The sequence below is a fragment of the Dendrobates tinctorius genome, unplaced genomic scaffold (genome assembly GCF_039654945.1).
Source record: "Dendrobates tinctorius isolate UK_male_01 unplaced genomic scaffold, ASM3965494v1 ptg000070l, whole genome shotgun sequence".
NCBI lineage: Eukaryota > Metazoa > Chordata > Amphibia > Anura > Dendrobatidae > Dendrobates > Dendrobates tinctorius.
This window is the reverse complement of record NW_027361738.1, coordinates 55,082,157-55,096,661: the sequence shown is the minus strand read 5'-3', so window position 1 is coordinate 55,096,661 and position 14,505 is coordinate 55,082,157. Positions and strand designations below refer to the sequence as shown.

At 47.7% G+C, this 14,505-nt stretch overlaps 1 protein-coding gene across 4 annotated transcripts in view; it reads right to left on the bottom strand.

The window, feature by feature from the left end:
- Nucleotides 1-14,505, bottom strand: part of CUL2 (cullin 2) — an 82,370-nt gene that overhangs the window by 31,574 nt on the left and 36,291 nt on the right. For all 4 annotated transcript variants that reach the window (XM_073581659.1, XM_073581660.1, XM_073581661.1 and 1 more), the window contains exons 9-12: nt 13,900-14,062; nt 4,540-4,664; nt 3,763-3,870; nt 1,440-1,499 (exon numbers count right to left, since the gene is read on the bottom strand). In XM_073581659.1, coding sequence (XP_073437760.1) covers nt 1,440-1,499; nt 3,763-3,870; nt 4,540-4,664; nt 13,900-14,062 — 456 coding nt within the window. The remainder of the gene's footprint in view (nt 1-1,439; nt 1,500-3,762; nt 3,871-4,539; nt 4,665-13,899; nt 14,063-14,505) is intronic.

Below are 14,505 nucleotides of genomic sequence, written 5' to 3'. Positions count from 1 at the left end.
GGGTGGGGGAGCGGGGGTGTCAGAGACCATACTCACCCCCTCCTGGCACGTCTCTGCAGCCCCTGCTTCTCCCTCGGTCATCTTCTTCCTGCGTTCAGCGGTCATGTGGTATCGCTCATTAAACTCATGAATATGCACATATTTATGAGTTTAATTAGCGGTACCACGTGACCGCTGAACGCAGGAAGAAGACGACCGAGGGAGAAGCAGGGGCTGCAGAGAAGACCATGCGCCAGGAGGGGACGAGTATGACGGTGGGGGCAGAGCAATATTCACCTGTCTCCGTGTCCTCCTGCTGTGACGTTCAACAGAGGGCGCGATTACGTAGTTAGTGCGCGCCCTCTGCTGAACGTCACTGCAGAGACCTGGGAGACACAGCGGTGCTCAGCAATGGAATGGGGACCGGTAAATATTGCCAGTGCCAGGGGCTCAGGACACCGGTACCTGGCCCCAGAGACGGAGAGGTGAGTATGTCATTTATTTATTTATTTTTTTAATTGCAGCAGCAGTGGCAGCATATTATGGGGGGTATTTATGGAGCATCTTATGGGGCAGCATTAACCCTTGTGCAGCAGCATATTATGGGGGGTATTCATGGAGCATCTTCTTGGGCCAGTATTAACCCTTGTGCAGGAGCATATGGGTTTTTTTTTTTAATCTATGGAGCATCTTCTTGGACCACCATTAACCCTCGGCTTATACATGAGTCAATAAGTTTTCCCAGTTTTTTCGTTGCAAAAATAGGGGGGGTCGACTTATACGTGGGTCAGCTTATACACGAGTATATACGGTATATTTTTTTTTTTTTTATTGTTGGTGTCATTGAATTTGTACTTTTTTAAAACTTTTTTTTAATAACTTTTTACTGTTATTGAAAAGGTCGGTGCAGATGAGCGATTTTTTTCAAGCACTCAATCTGCATGTGCAAAAAAAATAAAAATGATGACAAGTGAGAAAAACATGGACTTTACTGGATGATTTTTACACGCTCGTGTAAATCTGGCGGCCTAACAGAAACCCATTAGGCTACGTCCACACAGTCAGTAATCGGCAGCGCTTTGGACGCAGCACATGTCCGCTGTGTCCAAAGCGCTGCTGGCTTTTGAACGCAGGTGATTCTGCATGTGTTCACTGAACCGTGCGGAATAACTGCGTCCAATGCATTGGATTGGTGAAATTTATCTTATGGAAACTCGCGTCTCCACAAGATAAATAGACAAGCTGCGGTCTGGAAAGACGCACCGCATGACCGCCTCTCCACAGGTGATCAGCGAGTGCCGATGCACGCATATGGAGATGGGATTTCTTGAAATCCCATCCACTATGCTGTAACATCTGGATGCTGCGGGTTGGACGCTTCAGATGTACGCAGAGTCCAACCCGCAGCGTTTACGGACCGTGGGAACATAACCTTATTGGTTTGGGATCAGCGCACTCACCAATTCAGGTGCTTTGCAGACGGATTTGGGCTCTTTATAGTTGACAACACACGTAAGAGCCTGTATAGAAAAAACATCAAAATATTAATCCAAAGGCAATGTCCGTGTCACAGCGAGATCTTTGCGCATCGCTATCATTTCACCCAGTCTAGCAGCTTTTCCAACCATTTTCCATCACAGCTTTATATCTTAGCTGATATTTTGACACTAAAGCTACATTTACACTGTTAGGCTAGTTTCACATTAGCGTTTATGGCCGCAGCGTCGGGCTGCGCACAGCCGCCGTTAAGGCCCGCCACCTGCCGCGCCTCCGCCGGTAGCTCCGCCTACAGACGCATGACGCTGCATGCGTCCCCTATCTTTAGCACTGTGGACGCAGGCCGTGTGCAGTATGCGTTTGGCGGCGCATGCGTCCTTTTGACGCTGCGCCGAGTGCACTAAATTGCAACCTGTTGCGTTTGGCGCTGGTCGGCAAAATGCATACTGCGCACGGCCTGCGTCCCCAGTGCTAAAGATAGGGGACGCAGGACGCATGCAGCGTCATGCGTCCGTAGGCGGAGCTACCGGCGGAGGCATGGCAGGGGCGGGGCTTAGCGGCGGCCGTGCGCGGCCCGATGCTGCGGCCGTAAACGCTAATGTGAAACTAGCCTAAGACAATTGTGAATGAGCATTCTTAAGTAGTCTCGTCTCATGACTATCTTTCAGTGTAAGCAGGCTGCCGATCAGCTGTGTGACCATAGGGTGAAATTATTTATTCTGCAACACAAATACAATCATTCTTGGCCGCGCACCATCTTGTGCACACAGGACTCGTGCTGCAGAGAACAATGGCAGCCTACGTGCACTTAGCAATCTATTACTGGTCATTCAGTGTGCATCGCTCATCGCGGCCTGTCTGTGTAACAGCGCTATTATATAGCGACCACCGATGGGTATATATTTAGCGATCGGTAGTCAGTCAGTCCGGTAGTCGGTCAGTTCGTGTCGACAGAACTTTAGCCTAAAAGTCTGCCTAAATTACACCCCGTTTGGTAGAATTGGATTGATTGATATGGCCATTGATCAAGGATCAGGAACTGGGCTGTGGAGATAAAAAAAATATGGCAGGTGATGGCAAGAGTCATGGCTTTGTGTTATACAATCAGGCCGGGATCACACATACGAGAAACATGGCAGAGTCTCGCATGTTAATACCTGGCACTGCCGCCAGCACTCGGATTGGAGCGTGCAGCCGCATAGCAATACATGGAGCTGAACGCTCCGCTCCCAAGTGCCGGCAGCAGCGCTGGGTATTAACATGCGAGATTCGGCCATGTTTCTCGCATGTGTGATCCCGGCCTTAGTGTTTTATCTGGTGGCAGCCCGATGTATGCACTAACGACATAAAAAACACTTTTCTACAGGTACAGGAGAGAGAAGTCAGCTTTGAGACACACAAGAAAATAAACAAAGTGGTACTTAGCACACAGATGGGGCGACTCTTCCCTCTGTCGGGTAAATACGGGCAATAAAACAACCAGTAACATGAAAATGGGACTAAAGAACAGTAAAATATGATGGAAGATCAATAAGATTCTCATTTCACCACCATATTTGCTGTTCTATTCATTGTCTGTGGGACTGCGAGAGAAATCTCTGCACAGTGCAAAACAGCCGCGCGACATTCTGACAGAGCCCCGTTCTCAGGATAAGTCAGGGTCCCACAGAAGCCGGACCACCACTGATCAGAAAGTTATCACCTTTCCCTATGGATAGGTAATATCTTTCAGTGCTGGAAATGATTCTTTAAAAATAGTTGTCCAACGAAAACAAGGTATCTTCTATCTGCAGTATGGGGATCTGACCACTGGGACAGGCACTGATCAGGGAGCTTTGTGAGGTGGTCACACAAGTGTGCAGCTGGCTTCATTCAGTTTTATGCATGCAGTCAAATATTTGGGCTTTTCTGTAACTTGCATAATCTACAATGGAGATAGCTGCTTTCACACATCAGCTCTTCCTTTCTGGATGGCAATCAGGAGAAGAGATGAAGCAGAGGACCGCCAGTCTACTGTCTGGTGAGATTCCTGAAGATGCAACTAGCACCCGAAACAGTTATGTTCGACACACCATGAATGTCTTACTGCGGATAATATCGCTGTCCATTTATTAGGGCCCTTGGGATTAGTTCAACCTGAAAATATGGCCATTGGACCAGAAAAGGTGCTGCTTCCCGGCTCTACCATTATGTGACCAACGTTCACATACGTTCTCCATCTTCTCCGCTGACTACAGTCACGACAAATGTTCAGTAACTTGTCTCTATACTTCTAGTTTAGCGTACCTTGTCTAGTGCGCTCATAAAATGTTGATCTCCGTTTAAAACTGTGTTGACGAGCTGGACAAATTTACCGTGGACCTCTAAGACAGACTCCACAAACAGGGTTGGCATCTGGAAGCGAATAAAGGCAGGAGAAAAAAAAATCAAATACATACTTTACATAAAAGCATAATATCGAAATCTTTATTAACCTATAGAACAAATAACACTTTCTTAAAAATCTGTTTTAATTTTGTGTGTCTACAGCTCCCATGCATCTCTCTATGGTTACAGACAACAAGAAACCCTGTGTAGTCTGATCCTCACTCCGCGTGTCCCCTACTTGAAGCTTCCCAACACCATAATTACACCATATAAGCTTTGTTTGTAGCCCGTTATATAAACTATGGGTTTCCTATTTAATAATATGCTGGATGTTAGGCAGGTGGTACACAAGAGACCATGACCGGTCAAACGCCTGCCCTAAAAAGAAAAGGATCAAGTGTCGGAATACCGACTGTCTGATACGCGTCTACCCTGACAGTGTCTGTTGGGGGAAGAGTTGGGAGTCCCCCAAACATCAGGTGGGTTCAGCCTTTTTTTCATTCAATGTGTATAGGGGTCTCTACGCTCATTGAGCTGTGGGAGTAATTCCCCCAGGAAGAATACAGATATTTTAAGATCACTGCACGTTACATGTTTATCTACCTCCCTTCCCCCAAAAATCCTATAAAGTAATACGCACAAGACAAGAAGGTCTGATCAACATGGATAATATAAATATGCTTCAGAAATACTCACATTTTCCTGAGAAAGATTACTAACAGCTCTAAGGCCCTCGTCGTGGATATGGTTTTGCAATTCCTGAATCATGTGAGGTAAACCATTAGATACAGCACGAAGAAGGGTGTACATATTGGCCATGTCTGAAAATAGGAAGAATACACCCGTGTTACTCTCATGAATCACATTTATGTGATGTAGGGGCCACAAGAGATAAACACGGGGACCCATAAAGCCAATAAGTGTCGTTCAAAACGGTCACATTCCCAATGAGTGAGGGCAACAATAGCCCCAAATCTTAATAGGATTCACATTCTCACCCATTGGATCTATATGAGAAATATTTTGCTTGACATAGAAAGTTGAGTAAACACAATAATTATTTTCCTGAAATATGTCCACATTTTTGTGCTGATTATGTTTTAAAATCTTTAATTCGGGCCCTTAGTGGTTCAACTGCTCCCCTACATTTACATCACTAGTCATGGGCCATCACAGAGGAGGAGACCCCTTTTTTGTTAATGAATAGTAATGAGCGAACGTGATGGGATAAGTCATTATCAGATCATGCTTGGGTGCTAACCGAGTGTCTTCGGCGTGCTCGAATAATATGTTCGAGTCCCCGCGGCTGCATATCTCAGAAGCACCTATAAAATAGGGATTTTTGTGTACTCACCGTAAAATCCTTTTCTCCGAGCCAATCATTGGGGGACACAGAGACAGTGAGTGTTATGCTGCTGGCCACTAGGAGGACACTAAGTAAACCAAAAAGTTAGCTCCTCCCCTGCAGTATACACCCTCTCGCTGGCTGAGATTTCTCCAGTTCGGTGAAAAAAGCAGGAGGAGCATAAACAGTCAATAATAACCATAACCAAGTCAAAGCCTAAGAATGCTACAGTGAGCCAACAGGGTGGGTGCTGTGTCCCCCAATGATTGGCTTGGAGAAAAGGATTTTACGGTGAGTACACAAAAATCCCCATTTCTCCTACACCTCATTGGGGGTCACAGAGACAGTGGGATGTCCTAAAGCAGTCCCTGAGTGGGGAGCATATCTGCTAATACCCCATGTACCTCTGAGTCAACAGTGAGGTACTGCCGATTGCAGGCTGCATCCGCAGAGGCCTGAGAATGAATTAGGCAACTTTGTAAAGGTATGCAGGCTGGATCAAGTCGCAGCCTTGCGGACAGGCCTGAGAGTGAAATTGGTAATATTTTGTAAAAAGTATGCAGACTGGACCAAGTCGCAGCCTTGCAGACCTGTTCTGCCGAGGTCTGGTGCCGAATAGGCGCCCACTGACCAGGTAGAGTGCGCCTTAATCCCCACTGTGACAGGCGCGTTCTTGATACAGAAGGACTACTAAATCGCCAGGGGAATCCACCTGGCTAGCGTTGCTTTGACACGGCTAGACCCTTCCTATGCCCCTCTGGAAGCATGAACAGGGCATCTGACTTGTGGAAGGGAGCCGTCCGCGAGATGTACCGTCTCAGCGCCCTAACCACATCCAGGGTGTGGAGGGCCTTCTCAATGCGATGGACTGGCGCCGGACAAAAGGAAAGGCAAAACAATCTCCTCGTTGAGATGGAAAGAGGAGACTGAATTGGGCAGGAAGGATGGGGACGTCCTGAGAACTACCTTTTCCTGATGAAAAATTCAGGAACGGAGAACGGCAGGACAGCGCTGCCAATTCCAAAACTCGTCTGATTGACGTAATTGCCACTAGAAAGACCACCTTCCAAGAGAGGATGGACAGTGACACGTCCTGCGGCGGTTTGAAAGGAGCCTCCTGTAAGGCCCTGAGAACCAGGTTAAGGTCCCATAATTCCAATGGCCTTCTATAAGGAGGCGCCACATTTGGAAACTCTCTGAATGAACGTCTTGACCTGAAGTTTGGTGGCAATTTTGCATCGGAAAAGCACTGACAAGGCCGAAATTTGGCCCTTGAACGAGCTAAAGCACGACGCCTGATTTTAAACCAGATTGTTGGAATTCCTTCAATATGGCTGGAATGTAAAAAACACCAGATGTGATCGACCATGATCCTTGCACCACGAAAAGAAGGTTTTCCAGGTGCGGTGATAGATGCACATGGACACAGGCTTCCTAGCACTTATCATGGTGGAAATCACGTAGTGAGATAACCCAGCCTGTGCTAAAATCCAGGATTCAACGGCCATGCCGTCAAAGTCAGGGCCCCGGATTTAGATCCATGCGATCTGGAAGTCACCAGGGGACGTCGGCAACTAGTTGTATTAGTTCTGCATACCATGCTCGGCGCGACAAGGATCACTGGTTCTCCCTCCGCTCTGATCTTCTTGATGACCCTCGGAAGCAAGGGAAGAGGAGGGAAGATGTACGGGAGCCGGAACCGGTGCCATGGCAGAACTAGGGCGTCCGCTCCGATGACGCATGGATCACGCGATCGGGCAATGAACCGAGGAACCTTGTTGTTTAGTCTTGAGGCCATGAGATCCACATCCGGAGTCCCCCAACGATGACAAATCTGTTGAAAGACTTCCAGATGAAGAGACCACTTCCCCGAGGCAATGCCTTTGCGACTGAAAAAAAATCTGCTGGCCAATTTTCTACGCTCGGCCCAATGGAGGATGTGACCCACTTCGTGCACAGCCATCCTGCTCCGGGTACCACCCTGGCGGTTGATATACGCTACAGACGTGGCGTTGTCGGATTGGATCCTGATGTGACCTGCGAGAAGACGGTGGAAACTCCATAGAGCTAATCTGATCGCTTGCATCTCCAAAATGCTGATGGGGAGACTGACTCTCGGGTTGACCAATGACCCTGTGCCGTTAGGCGACGAAAGACCGCTCCCCAGCGGAAGAGACTTGCGTCGGTGGTTACTACCAACCATCTTACTGGGAAAAAAAACCTCCCTTGATTCAGGGAGGACCTCAGTGTCCACCACCTGAGGGATTGCCTGACCCGCAGGGACAGAGGGATCCGACGGTCCAGGGAGAACGGATTCTTGTCCTAAGCTAACAGCAACGCGTGTTGTAAGGTAGAACTGTGCAAATGGAACTACTTCCATCGCTGACACCAACTTTCCTAGAACACTCATGCCGAAACGAATGGAGTGAGAAAACAGTTGCACTGCCTGTTGTAAGGCTTAGGTCTCTCCTGGAGGGAGAATGACCAACCTGCGGGAAGTGTCCAAGATCATCCCTAAAAGGGAAATCTGCTGAGTCGGTTTTGGGAAAGACTTTTCAAACTTTATCCTCCACCCCAGGCGAGAAAGTGTATTTACTGTTATCCATGGATTCCTCACAGGCTGGAAGGGACGGACCCTTGATGAGCAGGTCGTCCGGATACGGTAACACCACCACTCCCCGAGAGTGGAGAATGGACATGACAGACGCCATGACCTTGGTAAAGACCCTGGGGGCGGTGGCGAGTCCGAAAGGCAAGACAACGAACTGGAAGTGTTCCTTGTGAATTGCAAAACGCAGGAACGGGCAGATCGGAATGTGAAGGTCAGCGTCCTTGATGTCTATGGATGCTAGGGACTCTCCTTTTTCCGTGGAAGCGACAACTGATCGGAGAGATTCCATTCGGAATCGCCATACTCTGACAAACTGATTTAACAGTTTGAGATCCAGAATGGGTCACATTGTCCCGTCCTTTTTTTGGAAACACAAAAAGGTTTGAATATAATCCTCTGAACCTTTCGTGATGAGGGACCGGAATGATGACTCCGATCCTTAGCAGAGCCTGAACAGCCCGAAGGAAGGCTCTTGTCTTTTTCTTGGGGGGAGAGGAAAGGAAAAACCGAGTTGGAGGGGGAGAAGAAAATTCTATCTTGTATCCGGAGGACACCAACTCCCTGACCCACTTGTCGTCATTGGGTAGATCTATGAGATTTGGCTCCCCTAGATCCAGAAGCCCTAGGCCTGGGTTTCCAAGAGCGGTTAGGTCTCTATGAGACCTGGGAGCCTCTGTCTCTGCGCAGGGACGGACCTGATCCAGAAGAGAAGGTAGAGAAGGACCAAGCGGAATTGTTGCGAGAAGATCGAAAACTCGTCGGCTGTTGGTTGCGAAATGGTCCAACAGCCCCTATTGTTGAGGAAGGAATTTACTTTTTCCCCTGGTAGTATCAGAAATGAGTTGGTCCAGTTTCTCTCCAAAACAACGACCCGTTTGAAAAGGGAGAGAAGACAACGATCTTTTAGGTGTGGCATCTGCCCGCCAGCCGCAGAGCCATGGGGCTCTTCTAATGGAGATCGCATTAGCGGCAGTTTGAGCCGCGCAATTGGCAGCATCAAAAGAAGCGTCTACTAGAAAGACAGCTGCGTGAATTATCTGCCTGGCGATAGTGGTTGCCTCCGGAGGAAGATTGGTGCCTTGGAAGGAAGTAACCAGAACTTCTGCCCAAGCGGCCATTGACTTAGTGACCCAAATTGCTGCGAAAAATCGAAAAAACGCTGCTCCTGAAGCTTCAAAAACTGAATGGGCAAGGTAGTCAATTTGACAATCGGAGGGGTTTCTGACTGAGGAACCCTCAGAAACAGATAGGAGCGTTTTAGAAGCAAGAGGCGATACAGGAGGGTCCACCGGAGGGGACTGTAACCAATCCTACATTAGGTCTGGATGAAAAGGGTATTTAGCCTGAGTAGACTTTTGCCCTGTGAACCGCTCATGTGGCCGATCCCTATGTTTCTGGACGGCTGGTAAATAACGTGCGCGCACACACTAGGTTTTCTTAAACGAGCTAGGGTGTGCTGGAGCGGGAATATTTTCCTCATCCAACCGCAGAATCCTGTTGACTGATTCTGTAAGAGAATCAAGCGACTCTTAATCGGTCGGGAGATTCTGAGGGGCTGACGTGTCAGATTCGAATTCAGAGCCGTGCTCGCTGTGAACCTCAGGAGAGGGCGAGCGAGAGACAGGAGTCGCCGATGCTGAGGCGCTGACCGTCCCTTGGACGAATAAGGTCCCTGCTGGGGGACGGTTCCCGGCCGATGCCAGAGCCATCCTCGGGAGGTAAGGACGTTTTCTGCCTGGGTCAGAGACTCCACCGACGGTGACAGGGACACAGCCCACTCAGGGTTACTAAACGCAGGAGGCCCATCAGCAGCTGCGGCGAGGGACATTGGAGTGCAGGTCAGGGCGCAGTTTGGGTCGCAGTCTGTGCATAACGGATTAGTCTGTGCACTGGGTAAGGCAGACTTGCAAGGGGTACACACGGTAAAAAACGCAGTGTGCTTTTTAACAGCCTGTTTAGCCTTAGATTGAGGCATAGCGCTCCTGAAAGGGTTAACGGCAGAATCTGTCTGCAGCTGCAGGGAATGTGCCGTGAAGGGGTTAAGATTTAATCTGAGGGCAGATGCAGCTTAACCGGTCCTGTGCTGGGTTCCCCGGGAGGAAAAAAACGGTGGCCTTGTGGTGTCACCCGGTATCCGGCTGTCCAGAGCAGGCATAGCGCTCATGAAAGGGTTAATGGCAGCTGAAGACATGGCCCCTGAGAATAGAATTGCACGTCTCGTAAATAATGAAAGGCACCAAGAGGAGGGGGCGGCGACGTTAGTGCGGGCGGCGCTAAACAAATTGCAGCCTAGTTAGGCCGGAAAAGCCGGGGACTTAATTTTTGGCCTACCCACGGTAGGCGCCGGGAGCGGAGAGAGGGCGGCGCCATTCAAATTGTGGCCTAGCAGGCCGGAAAAGCTGGGGACTGAATTTTTTGCCTACCCGAGTGCCGAGAGCGAAGGGGGGGGAACCCGATGGAGCGCCGGTGCACCGCCGCTGACGTTAAGTTGGCGCTTCTCCCAGGGGGCAGGACCCGACCCCATACCTCCACTCCTGTGCTCAGGCAGGTCGTTGCTGATCGGGGTCAGGGCATTTGAAAAAGCGCTGCTCAAGTCCTTCTCCATGCACTCCTGTGCTACATCCTGTTGCGCTTGCCCTCGTAGCCGTGGAGTACCGACCGTAAGGGAACCATCGTCAGAGGAATCAGCCCCATTTGTCGCAGGAAAGTGTACAGGGAGGTATACGCGTGCTTGCCTGTTGGTTCGGGGGAGAGCGGGCCGTAGAAAGGAACTGACGCCCCCTTCACTACGTTAATTAAAAAATAAAAATTTACAGAAAATTCAAAAATAAAAAAAAAACGGTGCGGTCTGAAACCAGACCCAAGTGCCTCCTACAGACACTAAACAAGAACTGGAGAAATCTCATCCAGCGAGAGGGTGTATGCTGCAGGGGAGGAGTTAACTTTTTTTCTGGTTTACTTAGTTTCCTCCTAGTGGCAAGCAGCATAACACCCACACTGTGTCCCCCAATGAGGCGTAGGAAAAATCAAGACTTATTGGTTCTGAATTGTAAATTGGCACGTAACCTACAGAGACTTACCGTATTTTTCGGATTATAATTTGGAGGTAAATGGGGGTGCGTCTTATAATTCGAATATACCTAACCGGCCGCGGTGGAGCAGGGTCCCAGGGTCGCTGCTGGAGAAGGCAAGAGCGGCGTGTTGCTGCAGGCTGGGGATGAGGGGGTGTTTGGAGGGGCTCCGCTGACATTTTGTGCAAGCCCGGGACTCGTGCACTTCCATGATTTATATTACGGTAGACTCTGGGAAAATGGCCGCGGGGGGAAGCGCATGCACAGATGCAGACCTTGGCACCAGGATCTGTGACCGATCCTGGCACCTAGTGCTGGATGTCAGCTGTGAGAAGCTGACACTTGGCGGCGATCCCCCGTGTACATGGTCGATCGCGATGACGTACTATTCCGTCCATTGTCAAATTGGATTTTGTCGCTTTCATGACCCACCTTGATAATGTAATAAAAAAAAGTAAGGCTCTATGCCGAAACGCGTAGGATCGTCTATGCTACATGCGGCTAACTAATGTTCGCTCTGGCCGTCTGCACACCTGAATTTTTTAAAATGTGTTCTAAATCAAAAAATTTTTCTGAAATTTTAAAATAAAGAAACACTTGCTTTTTCGAGCGCTGGATCCACCATTTTTTATTCCATATTCCTGCCTGGGCAGCTCCGTGCGCTGGGTGTGGACCCATAGGTTTTCCTCAGAACAAGGCAAGTAATGAGCAGAGCTGGACGAAGTTGCATGGAGCATTTCCTTACATCTCTCAGGAATAAGGTAATCCCAACTAAGCTACGCTGGATTACAGTCCGATACGGTACAAGCAGCCAGGAGACCATCTCTACACTGAGGGGACAACTCCAGGGTCTGTGGCATAAATGGTTTCCCTACCGAGGATTGCACAGATAAGAGTTTTACAAGGATTAACAACGCTGTGGTGCCCATGCCGACCATCTGGTTTTCCAGCAGACTGCTTTGAAATATACAAGTTGGCAAAAAATTTTTTATCTCTTCTCTTTTGCTACCTTGATAATGTCCAACCCTTAGTTAGCTTAGATGGATATTACAGGAGATAGCATTATATTTTTAGTCTAAAGTTTTTCTGATTTTGTCTTAATCACTGAACTATGACTTATCACCTGTATATTTGTACAACACACTGAGGTTTGCTTTATTTTTTGCAAATTTGAGAAAGAGTCGGGTCGAAACGTTAAGGATGTGTGCACACGTTACGAATTCTGCTGCGGAATTTTCTGAGCGGATTTTGCAAAATCCGCAGGTCAAAAGACCTGCAGTTTTCCCCTGCGGTTTGACACCTCACAATGTAGCAGGTGTGAAACCGCTGCGGATTCCGCACAAAGAAGTGACATGCTGCGGATTTGAAACCGCGGAAAAATCTGCAGCATGTGCACTGTGGTTTTTGTTTTCCATTGAAAAGGTACTGTACACCGCAGCAAAAACTGCTGCGGATCCGCAGGGCCAATTCCGATGCGGATCCGCAGCAGAATCCGCAACGTGTGCACACACCATAAGAAATCATTTGGAAAACTTTTTTTTTTTCTTCAATTTTTGTCATTTATCACTGTGGTGAACTTTTGTGCAAAATAATAAACACACATTTGCTTCAGTACCTGGGATTGATTCCAGTCTGGCCAACACCGATACCTGTTTTTGATTGCGCATCTTTACTACTATCTCTAATGACCAGTGTGAGCATGCGCCTAGATTTTGCATGCAGATCAACTTAGACTCCAGTTCATTTTTTTTTTTGGTTACGTTTCATGTTTCTGCTCTCCGTACAGATAAGCCTAAGGGAGATTACTTTTATATAGCGCCCCACTGCTAGGTATCCATATTGGGGACCCGGTCCTGCTTGACCCTTATTCACGTTGATGTCACTTGGTAAGGGGTTATTCCAAGCTCTGCAGCACAGAAAACCGTGATTCTTTCACAACTGCTGCAGCCAGTAAACTAAATGACACATTGCTGGAATCAGTGCAGGAAAGGAAAGGTATGGCTGGTTAGGGCGCTCAGACCAAGACAGACACTTGTTTTAGATAGAAAGGAAACTTCTTTACTTGGTCATCATCTCCTCACAAAGCTTTTCAGCGGTAAATCCACCTTCATCAGGATCACCTAATAAAGAAGTTTCCTTTCTATCTAAAACAAGTGTCTGTCTTGGTCTGAGCGCCATAACCAGCCATGCCTTTCCTACATTGTGCACCCCTTTGGGCGGGCGGCTTGGTGCAGCACAGACCCAGCAGACTATCAACCATTCTGCAGGACCTGAAAGACAGAGGACCTGCGGTGACATCAGCATCACGTGACGATCCACGTGACCGGGAAACTTCTGAACCCGGAAGCGGGGACGGCGAATGGTGCACAATAAGCACTGCAGGCTCTGCAAACGTGGTTATGCCGGCGGCATAACCACGGCAGGTTAGTGTACTTTGTTCTCAACCTCCTCCATTTGACCACCAAATATCACACCAGGAGCGCCCCCTTCTCTCTCCTATTTTGTTTATACATTTCTGGAATCAGACTCTCTGCCCCTACATCACGCCGATTACATAGCAAAAACCTGCTGATAAATTCCATTTAACAGAAAGATCTCTAATAATGGCAGCTTGCCTTATGGTTTACATCTGGGGATCAGAAGCTCTGACTACAGCAATGATACACTGATCTTTCATTCTAGAATTTTGGATTGGTAAACGATTGTATAATAAAAGAGGATCATGTAAAGGGCTGCTGCCAATCACGGCCAATAGGCATGCGACTGCTGCCGCCACTGATTAGTGACTGTGCCGTGATCAAAGGTCCATGATTTGGGACAATATCACCGTGGCAGGAGGTATGGCGCAGCAAGGGAATTGTCAGCATTAAAGCACAGGCGTAGGTCACAGATGAGGTGCAGATTGCTCCTTTTGTATATTTTTAAACCTATTTGAACTTTCGCCAAAAAAAAAAAAAAATAAACAAAACAACAAGTTACCTATTGGACAACCATTGCTAACAATGTAATAGCACACATAATCCACTTACCACTTCTCCTTTCTTGTCTAATGATATTGTGACATTCTGCATGTAGGAACTGCAAGTGGTCGGCGACCATTCTCTGTTGGCATTCATGAATCACTTTAGTATATGAACTGGGGTTTAAATACTTTCTACATCGAATTTCTTCATCTTTTAATCTACCTAAAATCTAAATGGACATATAAAACAAAAAAAAAATCTCATCACAACAAACACAGATCAATTTAATAAATAAGTTCATAAAAAGGAAACAACGGCTTTTGTGTTGTTAAAGGGGTATTCCCATCTCCCAGGTCATATCCCAATAAGTAGTAGGTGTGATAATGCTAGCAAATACCTCGAATTATAAATGTAGTATAGTTCTCCTGATTCGCTATGCTACCCCATGTGCAGGGCATTGCAGCAGATTAGGTATCTATGGTTACGACTAGCAACTAAGTAACTGTCACTATATGAGTGGTTGTAACTATGGATACCTAAAGCTACTGCAGTGCCCTGCACATAGGTTAAGCGACATAGTGAATCAGAAGAACTATACTACATTTCTAACTGGAGGAATTTGCTAATATTATTATACCTACTACATACTGTGATAGGATCTTGGAGATGGGA